The sequence below is a fragment of the Alnus glutinosa genome, chromosome 8, assembly GCF_958979055.1.
Source record: "Alnus glutinosa chromosome 8, dhAlnGlut1.1, whole genome shotgun sequence".
NCBI lineage: Eukaryota > Viridiplantae > Streptophyta > Magnoliopsida > Fagales > Betulaceae > Alnus > Alnus glutinosa.
In genome coordinates, this window is record NC_084893.1 from 13,624,157 (window position 1) to 13,640,437 (window position 16,281).

The 16,281-nt window shown below is 38.5% G+C and overlaps 1 protein-coding gene across 1 annotated transcript; it reads right to left on the reverse strand.

The window, feature by feature from the left end:
• Positions 1-1,225: 1,225 nt before the first annotated feature.
• Positions 1,226-14,713, reverse strand: LOC133876138 (zinc finger BED domain-containing protein RICESLEEPER 1-like). Its single transcript, XM_062314421.1, has 2 exons — positions 13,405-14,713; positions 1,226-1,539 (listed from the first exon to the last, which is right to left on the reverse strand). Exons 1-2 carry the CDS (start codon positions 14,711-14,713, stop codon positions 1,226-1,228), a joined length of 1,623 nt encoding a protein of 540 aa, XP_062170405.1.
• Positions 14,714-16,281: the final 1,568 nt, after the last annotated feature.

The window sequence follows — 16,281 nt, forward strand, 5'->3', positions numbered from 1 at the left end:
CACACACACACACACACACACACACACACACACACACACACATATATATATATATATATATATATCTAAACTGGAATTATCTTCTAGCTTAACTATACATGGTTTTCATCCAAAACATTAAACCAAACATATCACCCATCAAGGCTCATCCGTGACACACACACACACATCACTGTCCAGCCAAAATTTCCCATACCCATATTCGGTCATCCATAATCACACAACACAGAGGGCACCAACCGGTTGCTTAGCAAAACAGGGTAAATTCATGCTAAACAGTAAACACAAACAACCATAATATCCAAAAATTATACCCATAGCCAACACTCCACAAATCACCACAAGCAGGAAATACTAACACTTAAAACATGAACATGGCCAATGAATCACAACACAACCGAAATAGGGGACACGGCTCAGCCGATCAAGGTTCAACCCAAAAGATCACCAAACACAAAATCAATAATAGAAAGTCCATAAATCAAACATCAATTATGCTGTGGACAAAAAATAGGAAGATCCCAAAATTGATCCAATCTCAATCCAAAATCAGTAACCGGCCGAAACACCCATTCAGTCAAGCCTCAAATGACCAGTAAATAAATTCCACAATTATCATATTGAACCCCAATCCAAATCAAGGAAACACCAAAAACAGATCACAACCGCCTAAAATATTCAAATCGGAATACCCATAAATCAAACTATTTTACAAGAAATTACTTACATAGGAGGTTTCCGTTCTACACAGAAAACTCCACCAGAAATCGCCTGAAATCGCGCCTCCGAGAGGATCGGGTCTTTGGGTCTTTCGGGTTACGGGTTTTCTATGGGTTTCACAATCGGAGCTCCTCCCGAGTCTGATGGGTTTAGCCCACGGGTCCACCGAAAATGGGATCTCGAAACGGCCGGAAGCCGTCTCTGGTTCACCGATGCTGATCCACCGAGGAATCGGTCTCCATCTCTCACTCGGTCTCTCTCGATCTCTGTCTCTCCATCTTCGACTCTCTCTCTCTCGATCTCTCCCTCTAATCTCATCTCTCTGTCACCCTCTATAACAGTTTTTCCCTTATCCACACATGAGGGTGGAGACTCGGGAATAACTAGCTTCACAAAAATAGTTTTGGAGGTAGAAGGAGTTTCACAAGTAGAAGGAGGAACATGCCTGAGACCAGTCTTATCGGTTAGGCACTTCTGAATGGAGAGCATGTGAGTCAGCTTCTTGTTAGAGACTCTCTCTAATTGCAACTGTCTCCAGAAGCCCATCTTCTAGATCATTGATCTTTATCAGCATAGTGGTCTTCTCATTCCTTAGGCTATTTAGCTCTAGCACTTGCTGTTTATACTTCTCCATCAGCTTTAAGAGCTCTACGTATTGAAGCTGATAGGCTGCCTGCATATCTTCTTCATCATTGTTCTCAAAATAGTAGGACTGAGAATCCTCATTTTCTTCATGTAAGGCCACGAAGGCAAGGAACTTTTCTTTCTCAAGACTTGCTTCCTCTTTCTCAAACTCATCGCCAAGAGTAACATTAAAGGCTGGGGGTATGGAAAAACATCAGGAAAGGCTGGGATTTGTTCTCTCGTTTCACTAGATCCATCGAGGGGGATGGCTCCAAGATCAGTTTTTGGCATGATTTGTGGTGTGGTGACACAGCCCTCAAAGTAGCTTTTCAAGCTCTATTTGGCATCGCTCGTCTTCAGGACGCCTTTGTTGTGGATAATCTAGAGCGGTTGGGTGACACATACCAGTGGAATGTGAGCTTCATCAGGGAGGCTCACGATTGGGAGGTGGATGTCTTTGCTTCTTTGTTCCAATTGCTTCATTCAGTTAAAGTAAACAGAGCCAATAAGACAGTTTGTGGTGAGTTCCCTCCAAAAAAGGAGTTTTCAAAGTCAAGTCCTTCTTTTACTCCTTAACTAGGGCTGGTGGCAGACGCTTTCCCTGGAAAAGTGTTTGGCGTACTCAAGCCCCTCCTAGGGCTGCTTTCTTTGTGTGGACTGCAGCTCTCGGTAAAATCCTCACCCAGGGCAATCTTAAGAAACGGCATGTTATTGTGATCAACCATTGCTGCATGTGTAAGAAGACTGAGGAAACTGTGGATCATCTCCTTCTTCACCGTGACGTGGCTTTTGTTGTGTGAAATTCTCTCTTCAGCCGTTTTGGCATGTCTTGGGTTATACCTAGACGGATTATTGACTTGCTTACATGTTGGTGGTCATCTGGCAGATCAAGGAGTGTTGTTGTTTGGAAAATGGCACCTATTTGTATCTTTTGGTGCCTTTGGTGGGAAAGAAACAATAGGAATTTTGAAGACTTGGAAAGATCCTTGGAAGAGACTCTTTCTTTGTTTTATCATTCTTTGTATTGTTGGACTTCGGCTTATGTCCATCATCTGTTTATTTCTTTTTTCTGACTTTCTCACTTGCTTTTCTATTTCTAGTTAGGTGTTTTCCTTGTATACTTCCAATGTACCTAGGGGCGCCTTACGCTTTTCTAATAAATTGATCTCTTACCTATCAAAAAAAAAAAAAAAGAGTAACATTAAAGGCCTTCCCCTTTTGTTTCTTCAGATTTGCACATTCAGGCTTGATGTGCCTAAAGCCTGAGCATTCAAAGCATTGGGGACCCCTTGGATCCTTCTTCTCAGCTTCTTCTAGCCCAGTTGTGTGGGGAGCCTTCTTTAGATTGTTAGAGAACTTCTTGAACTTATTATTCTTCATGAATCGCTCGAAGTTCTTGGCTATCATTGCCACTGAATCTTCATCAATATCAGAGTCTTCGTCGGATGAGACTCTGGTTTTCTCGTTAGATGCCTTGGATGCCTTGAGGGTAATGGTCAAACCTTTCTGACCGGAGGTAAGGAATATTCATACGTTTGAAAAGATCCTACCAGCTCTTCAATCTTCATCTCCTCCAGATCTTTGATTTCTTCTATGATGGTCACCTTAATCCTGAAATGCTCAGGTAAAGATCTTAGTATCTTTTGGATGAGTTTTACATCTGAGATTGACTTCCCAAGACTCACCATCGAGTTTCTTAGGTCGCTAATCTTGGTGTAAAACTCTATAAAGGTCTCTTCTTCGAGCATCTTAATTTCTTCAAATTTAGAAATCAACATTTGAAGTTTGGCAGATTTAACCAGTTTTGTGCCTTCATATGTTGTTTCTAGAATTTGCCATGCATCTTTAGCAATTTCACAATTTAAAATTCTTGCGAATTCAGATGGTGAAAGTGCTTGACATAGGGCATGGAGGTCTTTATCATTGGAAAGTCGTGCGCTTGTTTGAGTAATAGTAATTTCGTCTGTTTCCTCTTGTTTAATCCAACCATTTTCAACAATTTTCTAGACGTCAATTAATTTTAAAAAGAAGCATGAGCGCTTTCCAATAGCCATAGTTTGTCCCATCAAAGGGTGGAACTGAATTAAGATTTTGAGACATGATAAAAATAAAAGAAGAGAAGTAGAAGTCAAGAATCACACTCAAGAAATAAATCTTGACCAGAGTGTACCAAGCTCTGATACCAATTGAAAAATAAATATTTGACTTCTAAACAACCAAGTGTGTGTTTGTGTGCAACAAAATATTTTAAATGCGGAAAATAAAAGAGACAAGATATTTGTTGATGAAGTGGAAACTCTGTGAAGAGAAAAACCACTTCGGGGCAACCAAACCCAGGAAATCCACTATCCAAAGACAAAACATGTTACAAAGCACTCATACTCACAAAACCCATTGCAGTAGTCGTACCTTTAACTATAACACGAAGCCCATCGTGAACGCTTCCCAACCAAGTCTCCTACTTGAATGGGCCTTTGATGGATTCTTTTACCTTAAGGCCGACCCCTAAGATAGAATTCACACGAACAAAGAGCATACACTGGCAACGGTTAGAGAGCTAGCGAATCTTCAATTCTCCCTAAACACCCTCTCTAAGCACTATGAAATTCTATACTGAATTCTTACAAATAACAAGCCTATAGCCATCTATTTATAGGCTTATAGAAAACCTAATTCTGCTCAAAATCAGACTTTGGTGAGTTGGCGTTCGGACGGTCTTCAACGACCACTTTTCTATAATAGAATGATTGTTCCCACAATAGGACCACGTCCGGCCGGCTTGGCCGAGCGTCCGGACGGTCTTCGTTGTCACTCATTTTAACTTTCGTAAAGGAAACCCGAAATATTCTGGAATGCTGGGTAGCGTCCGGACGTGTTGCCACGTTGTCCGGACGTCTTGAGAAACTTCCCGAACAGTATCGACTGAAATCCAACTTCGTGTAGAACTTGGAGTAGCTTAACCTAGCGTCCGGACGGCGTTGCTTTGACGTCCGGACGTCTTCAACACTGAAGATTCTAGACACTGCGAGACGTCCGGACATCTTCAACGCTGAAGCTTCTAGACACTGCGAGGAGTCCGGATGCCTTCAAAGGCCCGTTCGGACAGTTGCACATGAATCGGTTGATCTGACTTGGAAATTGCATGAAATCTTCATAGACATCTTCTTGAAGACACTGAATAAAACCGATAAACCAGTTTAAAATGCAACCGTTACATAAAGTGTTTTTGTCAACCAGAATGTTTCCAACGTAAAATACTAACATTCTCTTTCTCTCTGTCTCTCTATGTCCCTCAACCTATGAACAAAAAAGAAGAAGAAGAACTCTCTTCCTCTCTTGACCAGCATTTTGTTTAGCAAAGAAAATAGAAGAAAACTCTCTCTGTATCTCTTTCTTTTGGCCAGTATGAGTTTCAACAACTCATCTTCTTCCTAAAAACTTGAAACAAGAAACAAACTCTCTGTCCCTCTCGGCCGGTTAGTGTGCATCAAATCATTCTCTCTATCTTGGTCGGTTATGATTTTATGAGCTGGAGTCATTTTTAAAATATCTCAAATATCATCTTTGTGATATATTTGGTAAGTTTCTCTAAGCTTTGGTTTAGTTTTTATAATTTTAACGTTAACTGCATGAGTTGTTGTCAATTTGGATTAGCTTTGAAGCCCAGTTCCCCTATTTTGATATATTTTCCCTGTTTTTGGCCGTATGGTGTTTGGCCATGTGATGTTTTGATTGGGTTCAATTGTTGATCATTTGAGTTGAGATTGAGTTTTCAAAATTAATTAAATAGTGATTTTTGGGTTAATGGCCGAACGTGGGTTTTGAATAGATGATTTTATGCTTGTTAATGCTGAGTGGACTTTGATTCGCAATAGGGACCAATTATGGTGAAAATTTGGTTACAAGGTTTTGGGAAGAAAAATTGATATTTTTAAATGGTTCTTTTGACGAAAAAGGGTTGAGTATTATTGGATGAGTTTTATGATTTATGGGAAAATATATATATATATGGGTATTTGTTATTGGATATTAATATGTGAGGTTTAAACATATTATGTTAAGTTTCCTTAAAATTAAAAGTATATCTATTGCGATTGGTTCCTTTAGTTAAAATCAAAGCGATAGTATTGAGTTCCTTAAAACTCATGATAATGGAAGTGAATGATAAGATAATTGTTTTTATACATAGGATTCCTGTTTAGGCATGACCTTCATGAGTGACGATGTTAACATCCTATGCATATAAATGTATTTATTGCAAATGATGAGCTGAGAGATTGTACTAAAGGGCTGTAAGTATAAAATATTTACTGAGAGTGATGCTGATTTCTATAATATCATGTTACGGGTTTATTTAATTGAATGTGCGTGAATGGAACTTTGCATATTTTTACTGTTGTGACTAAATTAATTAATAACAAAACTAGTAAGCAGCAGGCCTGGTAGCAAGAACAAAGGCCACTAGTGGGAGCGAAGGTCCCGTGAAAGATTTAATGATTTATGAACCAAGTGTGCAGAAGGCCACTGCCAGAAACCAATAAGCTTTATAGTTGAAGGAGCACAAGGCTCCAAGGATAACTGTTAACATTGGATTTATATGTCAATTCCTTAGCATTGTTAATTGTTTGTTTTGTGTGGTTTCAATATTTGTAGGTTTTATATAAACATGCAATTAATTCCATTGATTTTGGGCTTAAAGCACACTTTGAGAAGACCTAGAAGATATGGTTAAGCTTAACCAATCATAATAGAAGACCTATATAATATGGTTAAGTTTAATCAAATCAAGGAAATGATTAAATCAGAATTTCTTCAATTGGAGTCAAAATCGGATTGGATTCAAATGTGGATTCTGTACACGTCTCAGTACTTTGATCATAACTTTCTGTTCAAGTCTCAGATTGCAATAAAATTGGTGGCATTGGAAAGCTACTAAAAATTGAAACACATATTTTAGAAATAGGTGTTTCTTATTTCTAATGTTTACTATGCCGAAATCATCCTTAAATAAAAGACTGCAAATCTGGAAGAATTTGGAATCATTTTCCTACATGGATTGAATTTTCAATCTCCTACTTGAAGAGTCTAAGTTTCGATTTTTCTTGGATTTCTAGGGCTTTTAGGCCTTTCCTAGTCTTTATAAATAGACCCCTAAGCTTCAAGAGAATGTGTGCTTATCTTTAGACAGAAAATTCTTCTCGAAGGCTTGACAAATTGAAGAGGAGAAGAACATGGAAGGAGGCCATTCCAGCACCACGATGAGCGGCTAGTATTGAGTTCCTTAAAACTCATGATAATGGAAATGAATGATTTTATAAATAAAAAGATAATTGTTTTTATACATAGGATTCATGTTTAGGCATGACCTTCATGAGTGTTAGGTTGTGATTGGCTACATTCTATTTGGACAAAATCACTTGTATGTAAAGATGCTTTGTAACAGGGATTCTGCTATTCAGAAGTGTTCCAAAAGTTTCTGCACTAATTGCAAGTCAGAAAAGCCGGTTCCCTGCCAGCCGTTCGGACGATGTGTCATACCGTCCCGATACTCGACAGACTAAAGCATCATCCGTTTGGACGACGTGGATTTCCATCCAGACGCTCCTCTGTATTGAGACGCTTCTGTTCCAGCTTGCATCCATCCGGACGTCTTAGCAGCCCGTCTGGATGCCTCTTAGTATTCGACCAAGCTTCAGATTCTTTCCAAAATCAAATATGGAAAGATTGCTGCAACCGTCCGGACGACGTGGATTTCCGTCGGGAAGCGCTTCTCCTTAAGGCAAGTTTGCAATTCAAATTCAACCGTCCGGACGCTAGTCTACCATGGTCTGGATGTGCGTTCAACAGATATGGAAATTGTGTGTAGAAGATCAATCGTCCGAACGGCCATCCCTCTGGTCCGGATGCGCGAAGCCTTAATAAGGAAATTACTTGCAACGGACGTGCGACCGTCCAGACGCGGCTCTCAAACAGGAAAGATTTTCAGTGAAATTCTCAGAAATTCTGGTCGCACAGTTGTCCGTCTGGACAGCCCATGTCCACCATCTGGACGGAGCCCGTATTTATCAAAGAAGTCGCCCATTTGAACCCTCAGCCTATAAATAGAGGTCCCTAGGCTTGAGAACTGCAAGAATTCGGTATTGAATTCCATTAGAGCTTAGAGAGTTATTTTGTGAGGATATTGAGCTGATCTGATCTCTCTGAATCTGTTGCTGTGCATGCTGTTGTTGCGCTTAAACTGAAGTCTATCTTAGGGGTTGGCCCTAAGGTAAAGGATTCCAATGAAGACCCCTTCAGGTAGGAGACCTGGTTGGGAGGCGTTCATGTTGGGTTACACGTTAAAGAGCAAGGTACGACCACTACATCAGGGGTATGTGAGTGTTACTATCTTGTATCTAGTCTTATCTTCTGAATAGTGGATATCCTAGGTTTGGCTGCCCCGGAGTGGTTTTTCTCATCTTGAGTTTCCACTTCGTTAACAAAAATTCTTGTGTTATTTTCGCATTATTTTGTTAACACTTTCTGCACACACACACTTGCTTTTATTTTAGAAGTCAATTCCATTTTTCAATTGGTATCAGAGCTTGGTACACTCTGGTTAGATTCATTTCTTGAGTGTTATTTTTTACTTCTATCATGTCTAATTTGAGTATGGATAAAGTTGCTTCTATTTCTCATGATATGTCTATTCATAGAACCATGTTCATTAAGCCTATCATGTCTCATAATCATACTCAATCTATTTGTGGGGTTAAAGGGGAAAATCAGTCTATACCTACATGTCACCACTGTGGTGTTACTGGTCATATTCGCCCAAATTGTTTCCAGATTAGGTCTCAAAAACCTTGGAACAAAACTCTTGTCCCTAGAAAAGATGAACCAGGCTTTGAAGAACAAGTTAAAATGTTAAGTGATCAAGTTAAGCTCATTAGTGAGAAGTTAGCATACCTCACCCCTAATGAGCAAAGATCTGTCGTGGTCAATAATCATAAGAAAGCTTCGAAACAAGTCTAGGTCAAAAAGGAAGATAATAGTCATTGTAAAAGGAATCATCGACATTCCAGGCCTCGGAACATCTCAGGGAGCTTTGTATGTAGAGGGGCTCAAGGCAAATCTCCTCAGCATCAGCCAATTTTGTGACAATGATTTGGTGGTGCAATTCTCCAAGAAGGAATGAAATATATTTTACAATAGTGGCAAATGGCTTATGGGGGTGAAAGAATTGCTGACAACTGCTATGGTCTTCCTGGTCTCACTACAGATCCTCAGATTTTCTGCAATAAGGCAACCATAGATGACAGTGAACTGTGGCATCAAAGGTTAGGGCATCTGAATTTCTTCGATATGTTAAAAATTGCAGGCAAAGACATTGTTAAAGATCTGCCCAAAATGGAGAAGACTGGGAAAGGAATCTGTGGTTCTTGCCAGCTAGGGAAACAGACTCGAGCAGCCCATAAAAAGACCTCAGGTATTCAAACTTCCAGAAATTTAGAATTACTGCACATGGATCTCATGGGTCCCACTAGAACTGGTAGTCTAGGTGGGAAAAGATATATTCTGGTTATTGTGGATGATTTCTCTCGATATACTTGGGCTATTCCTCTTCGGGAAAAATCTGATGCTTTTGATGCAGCTCAGCATTTATTCAAGAAGATTCAGGTTGAGCAAAATTGCCAGATTATGAGAATCCGCAGTGATCATGGAAGAGAATTCAAAAATTCCAAGTTCGAAAAATTATGTCTCTCATACGGAATCAAGCAGGAATTTTCTTCTCCTATCACTCCTCAGCAAAATGGAGTTGTTGAAAGAAAGAACAGGGTTATTCAGGAGATGGCTCGTGTGATGATACACTAAAGGAATCTTGCTGAACACTTCTGGGGAGAAGCAATAAACACTGAGTGCCATATTATCAACAGGGTCTACCTGAGGCCTGAAACAAACAAGACTCCCTATGAAATTTGGCGAGGTAAAAAGCCCACAGTAAAGTACTTCAAAACTTTTGGAAGTAAATGCTATATCCTTCGTGACAGGGAGAATCTTGGGAAGTTTGATTCCAAGAGTGACGAAGGTATATTCTTAGGGTACTTCACAAATAGTCGTGCTTACAGGGTCTTCAATAAAAGAACATAGACTGTGATGGAATCTATAAACGTTGTTATTGATGATGAAGAAGTTGAGAGACCAAGCAGCAGGGAAGAAAATCAGATCGATTCAATTGATCAGTCAGCAACTCCAATTGATATTATTAAGGCTTCTCCAAATAAGTCTCCAGATAACTCTCCTTCTTCTCCCACAACTTCAGATACCACTCCCATTACTTTCGAAGATGAGGATACTCCTACTAATCCTCCTAAGCGATCATGGGTGAAGAACAATCATCCTCCTCAGCAGCTTCTTGGAACCATAGATGAAGGGCGTTAGCTAAGAAACAGAGTCATTCAGCCTACCAGTGAGATAGCTAATCAAGTCTCCTACAACTGTTACCTTGCTCAAACAGAACCCAAGAAAGTTGATGAAGCCCTCAGGATGAAGGCTGGGTATCTGCCATGCATGATGAGCTCCATCAATTCACCATAAATGACGTTTGGACCTTGGTTCCCCATCCTGTAGAACAGAATATCATTGGTACCAAGTGGATATTCAAGAATAAAACAGATGAGCATGGTACTATGGTTTGGAATAAAGCCCGTCTTGTTGCCCAAGGATATACTCAGATGGAGGGAGTAGACTTCGATGAAACTTTTGCCCCAGTTACCAGGTTAGAGTCCATCAGAATTCTTCTCTCCATTGCTTGCCATCTTGGTTTCAAGCTGTTTCAGATGGATGTAAAGAGTGCATTTCTGAACGGTGTTCTTCAAGAAGAAGTTTATGTAGAACAGCTGAAGGGTTTTCAAGATCCTCATCATCCCCATCATGTGTACAAGCTGAAAAAGGCTTTATATGGGCTTAAGCAGGCTCCTCGGGCATGGTATGAGCGCCTTACCACTTATCTCATGGCTAAGGGATTCACAAGGGGACAAGCTGATCGAACCCTGTTCATCAGAAATCAAGGTATTGACAAACTCATTGCTCAAATCTATGTGGATGACATCATTTTTGGAGCTACCTTAGACTCTCTTGCCCATGAGTTTTCTGAAAAAATGAACCAGAAATTTGAGATGAGCATGATTGGTGAGCTGAACTATTTTCTTGGTCTTCAAGTCAAGCAAACTACGGAAGGTATCTTCATTTCTCAGTCCAAGTATGCTAAGGATCTGGTCAAACGATTTGGTTTGGATGGAAAGAGTCGTGCCCGAACTCCTATGAGCAGTGTCAAGATTAGTAGTGATCTTCCAGGAAAATCCGTTGATCCATCCCTTTACAGGAGTATGATAGGGAGTCTCTTATATCTTACAGCCAGCCGACCAGACATTGCCGTCAGTGTGGGATTTTGTGCTCGCTTTCAAGCAAACCCAAAGGAATCTCATCTCACTGCAGTCAAGCGTATCATCAGGTATGTCAATGATACCATTTTCTATGGCATTTGGTATTCTAGAGAAACAAATCTTGTTGTTGCAGGATACTCTGATGCAGACTGGGCTGGAAATGTTGAGGATAAAAAGAGTACCTCATGAAGATGTTTCTATGAGGGAAACAATCTTGTAGCTTGGATGAGCAAGAAACAAGCCTCTACATCTCTCTCCACTGCTGAGGCTGTATATATTGCAGCGGGCAGCTGTTGCACGCAATTATTATGGACGAACACACTACTAGGCGACTACGGATTCTCTCAAGATACTATGATTATCAACTATGATAATACTAGTGCTATCAACATCTCCAAGAATCTAGTTCAGCACTCTCGGACCAAGCACGTCGATACCAAACATCACTTCTTGCGTGATCTTGTGGAATCTGAGGTAGTTTCTCTCTCTTTCATCCCCGCTGAAAACAAATTGGCTGACATTCTTACCAAACCTTTAGATGGTAGCAGGTTTGAGTCCCTCTGGAAAGCCATTGGTATTTGTGCCATGTCCTAGACATGCATTTCCATGCTAGGATGAGTTTTTATTTTTTTTTGGTCTTGTCCTTTGATAGCATGATGTTGTTGTTGTAAAAAAATAAAAAATAAATTAAAATATTTGTAGCAGGTTGGTCCCTTCTAAGGTATGTCAGCTATCTCATGTATTTTACTTGGGTTATTAGTTCATTATGCATTGATGATTTATTCTTACATATGGTTGAGAACATAAGTCTGACATATGCAAAGTTTTCATGCTCACCTGCAATGATTGATAGCTTCTTTCCTCATGCGATGAAAATGTGCACTATCCAAAACTCTCCTAAAGGTACATCTTTCCTTCTCTGACTTTTTGTTTCTAGAGATTCTGGATAAGAGAAGAAGTTTTTGATAAGATGTCCAAATTGACCTCATGCTAGTTGAACCTAGAACCTAAAAACTCTAGCATTCTCTCTAGGTTGTAGCACTATAAGGATCAAGCAGTGAAACATATGATTTCTACTCTTTATTTGTATAATCACTGGTTACGTGCTGAACTTGCATTATGCCTTGCCCTCTATGTGCAAGTAAAAAATTTACCTTGTCCTTCATGGTACAAGTAAAACAAATTGTGTGCTGCACCTTAGGGGGAGTGTATCAGATGAGGGTGACTAGGCCCTAGTAAGTTATAAGGTTTGACTTTTGACTTATCTTTCACTGATTTTCTCTCTTGTCTAGAAAATCTGATTGCTATTTGTCAAATCATTGAAAGTCATACCTTATGGGCAAAGTCTTCACACACCCACACATTGCATGAGCTGAGAAAGCTATTTTCATTACTATGCTTGCAGGGGAATCTTTGTCTATCTTATCCTTGTCTATCGGCTATATGTTTGCATAATTTTCACATGTAGGGCTGAAAAGGCGGTTACGGTTAGCGGTTTTCGGGCAAAACCGCTAACCATAACTGGCTGTGCGGTTAGCAAAAATCGCTAACCGCCTCCGCCAACCGGTAACCGGGAACTGCATTCTTCATTTTTTATTTTCTTTTTCTTTTTCTTTTTCTTTTTTAGCTATTGGACCTGTTTTCTTTTGAACCTTTTTTTGGCCTAGTTTCCTATTATGCAATTTGTTAAATTAGGCTATTCTGCAATTTAAAATTAAGCTACTTGTAGTAACAACATTTTTTATACTTGAAACATGACACCTGCTGAAAGATATTTACAATACAAATCTTATGTCTCATTTGAAATGGCAACAACATTCAAAGATAAACTCAGTCAATATCATCCATAGACGTTGCCAAGCATAATCAAATGGCTAAATCAGTGAACAACCACGATCTTCTTCCAATTAGAAACCAAATGCTTGCTAAATTGCAAGCAACTATGCGTTTACATAAAATCCAAAATTCAAAACACAAGTGAATACACCATATTCAAAACACAAGTCAACTATCAACACACCTCTACATTCACAACATCAAAAAATCAAACCATATTCAAATATTCCATAGTCCACAAGTCAACACACCCACACTCACAACATGGTTTGATTCACAACATCAAAAATATCAAACCATATTCAAATAGTCCATAGTCCATAGTCCAGAGTCCACACACCCACACTCACAACATGGTTTGATTCACAACATCAAAAAATCAAACCATATTCAAATAGTCCACAAGTCCACACACCCACACCCATCAATCATCAAACCATATTAAAAAATCAAAGTTCAAACCATATCCATAGTCCACACACCCACACTCAACATAAAAAAATCTTGTGGAAATAACAACATGACTTCCATTTGGTCTTCTAGCAAAATCCTGTGGAGATAACAACAATAAATATTATAAACTTAGCAAATTGACAAACTAAGCAATTGTATTGTAATATAAATATAATGACAAGTCAAAAAATGATAACCTTTCTCTAGGAAAAAGATGTTTCAGTCGTCCTTGAATTTGAATGTTGATTCTGAGGCCCATCTACATTAGAAAAACTTTAAGTTAAACAAATAAATAAAGAGAAGTAAGTGAAATGAATTTATAAATAACTAATTCATAAAAATTTACCAAGTTCATCATAGCTTTCCATAAAGTCCTGAAACACTTCCTTATAGATCATTGGGCGATTCTTTAACCAGTCTTGTGTGCAAATCAAGGACTCAACAGTAAGTGGAGACAATGAACTCCTAAAGGTATCCAATACACGTCCTCCGTTGCTAAAGGCGGACTCAGAGGCAACAGTAGAAATAGGGATGGCCAATACATCACGAGCTATCGCTGTGAGAGTAGGATATTTTGGTGCATTAACCTTCCACCAATTAAAGATGTCAAAATCTATAATATTTGCTTCACACCCATCCAACAAATATTGATCCACCTCCGACCTACATTCCAAGTCATTCTCTACGACAAGGTGTTGGGAAAACATATTCCTGTATAGTGTCTCTTTATCTTCACTACTACAAATAGGATTGACATCTGCTCTTCTTGTATCTTCAACAATATTAGATGACTCCCCTACTCCCCCCCCCCCCCCATGAAACTTATTGTATTGCCCAATTAAACGATTCAGGAGGTCTCTCACTTTTGCCTCTATTTTATCTACCCACATAGGCCCATTGCATTTTCTCAACCAAAACACCAACGCCTTTATCTTGTTGCGTGGATCAAGAACAAAACCAACATACAACATCAAGTTCATCATATCCATAGTCCCCCAATACTTTTCATATTTTTGTTTCACACTAAAACTCACAGAACTCAGGACCTGATCTTCACTGAGACAACCATCATTCAATGTATTTTGAATAATACAAAGTTGCAAAAAATATGAATTGGAGGTGACATGAGTTGAACCAGAGAACTTCAATGTAGCTTTATAAAAAGTTTGCAAGAACGTTGCAAATGCCCTAGCATTTTCCCAATCAATAGGTTGAGGAACAACAAAATGATTATGCTCATCCTCCCCCAATAGGTCAAAAGCTCTTTGGTACTTCTCAGCAATGCTCAACATCAAATATGTAGAGTTCCATTTAGTTGGAACATCTAGACAAACCATGTTTTTACATTTAATTTTTTCCCGCTCTATACAATCTTTAAACTTTGACATCCTCTCGGGTGAAGACCTCACATATCTCACTGCACTCCTTATATTAGTAACACAGTCACCTAAGTCTTTCAAGCCTTCATGCACAACAAGGTTTAAAATATGAGCAGCACAACGCATGTGAAGAAATTCTCCTCCCAAAACAGTATGACTTTTGTTCTTCATCCTCTTTCTCATATACTCAACCCTCACATCATTGGATGAGGCATTATCGATTGTAATAGTGAACACACTATCAATCCCCCACTGGGTCAATGCACTCTCTATCATTCTTCCAATAGTTTCACCCCTATGATTGGGAATTTTGTTAAACTTGAGTATTTTTTTATGAATTGTCTAATCAGAGTCTATGAAGCTAGCAGTAACACACATGTAGTTTATATTTTGTAGGGATGTCCATGTATCGGTAGTGATGCATACCCTTTTACCACTTAAAAAAGCCCTCAACCTAAGCTTTTCTTCTTAATACAGTTTCAAACAATCTTTTTGTAAAGTGATACGACATGGCACTTTGAACCTAGGTTCAATTCCTTTTATCAATTCCCTAAACCCATCACTCTCCACATGCCTAAAAGGCAGCTCACTTTTGATGAAATACTAAACAATCAAATTTCTTATATTGTTTGCATCATACTTCATGAATACAAGTTGGTTACCACTACCACCTTCTACCGGTTTCTTGAATGACATTTGCAACATTGTTTGGTTTTTAGGTAGTTTTGATTTCTTAAGAGGAAAGTTTGGGCAATTAGAGGTAAGGTGGTTCATTATGGCTGAAGTGCCATTTCTCTTATAATGACACCCTATTAACCTATTGCAATAATTGCACATAGCTTTAGGGTTTTCCTTATCGATCAGTTCCACTTTTTTAAAGTGACTCCACACAATGGATTGATTCACAGGTGGTTTTTTACATTATGACTGTTGGGAAGGTGCGGGGCTTTCAACATTTGCAGTGGAAGGTGTTTTAGAATTGTCATCTACCATAATAGGGGTGGTTACATCACTAAAAGTGTCTGCCATCTATTATTAGATAAACAATAAAATTTATTTAACAACCAAAAGGAAAATGAATCACTCAATCACACCTAAAAATAAATAAATCTCATCTCAAATAAAAAGCTACAAAAAAATAGCGAATTTAATCATTTAAATTTCATCAAATAGAGTAAACCAATACAAACAAAACAGCATTAAAGCTGAAACAGAACAGGAAAACCACAAAACAGATAAACAAGGCTCTGTTACAGAACCCTCAAAACAGAGCACAAAAATCCTCCTTTATGAACCAAAACATAACGTAAAACAAAAATCTGCATGTATTCATCAAAAAAAAAAATTTATTATTTTTACTTCTTTGAAAAATAGTTTTACTCATCAAAAAACACACAAAAAAAAAATAATCCGAAGAAGAAGAAAGAAAAGAAAAAGAAAAGCATTATCTTGCTTAGGAAAAAATAAAAGGTTATTGGCACTTTGTCACAAAAGGTTGCCTGCCATACCATATCCTTCTCTTTTTCTTGTCTATTTATCTTTTTCCCTTTGGTTTATTTCATGCTGTGAACAATATACATTGCTCAGTAAGTAGCCTTACCAAAGGAATCAAAATGGTGATTCAATACAAGAAATTAGAAAAAGCATAAATCAAACAATAACAAACAAAAACAGAATGTATGATTTTTAGTGTTCACCCTTTACTAATTACTACAGTCATAAATGTAACGAAATAACCAAAACAGAAACTAAAACAAATCAAACAAATCAAACAAATAACCAAAACAGAAACCCAAAACACAGCCTATTAAGTCTAATGACAGAAGAAGAAAGAAAACTTATTG

What these genes read in the sequence shown, in the direction of transcription:
- LOC133876138 (XM_062314421.1), bottom strand. Translation starts at nt 14,713, where the DNA reads ATGATAGAGAGTGCATTGACCCAGTGGGGGATTGATAGTGTGTTCACT. An exon ending in GGAAAGCTATGATGAACTTG is followed by an intron (nt 1,540 to 13,404) that starts GTAAATTTTTAT and finishes CCATACCCCCAG; the next exon opens with CCTTTAATGTTACTCTTGGC.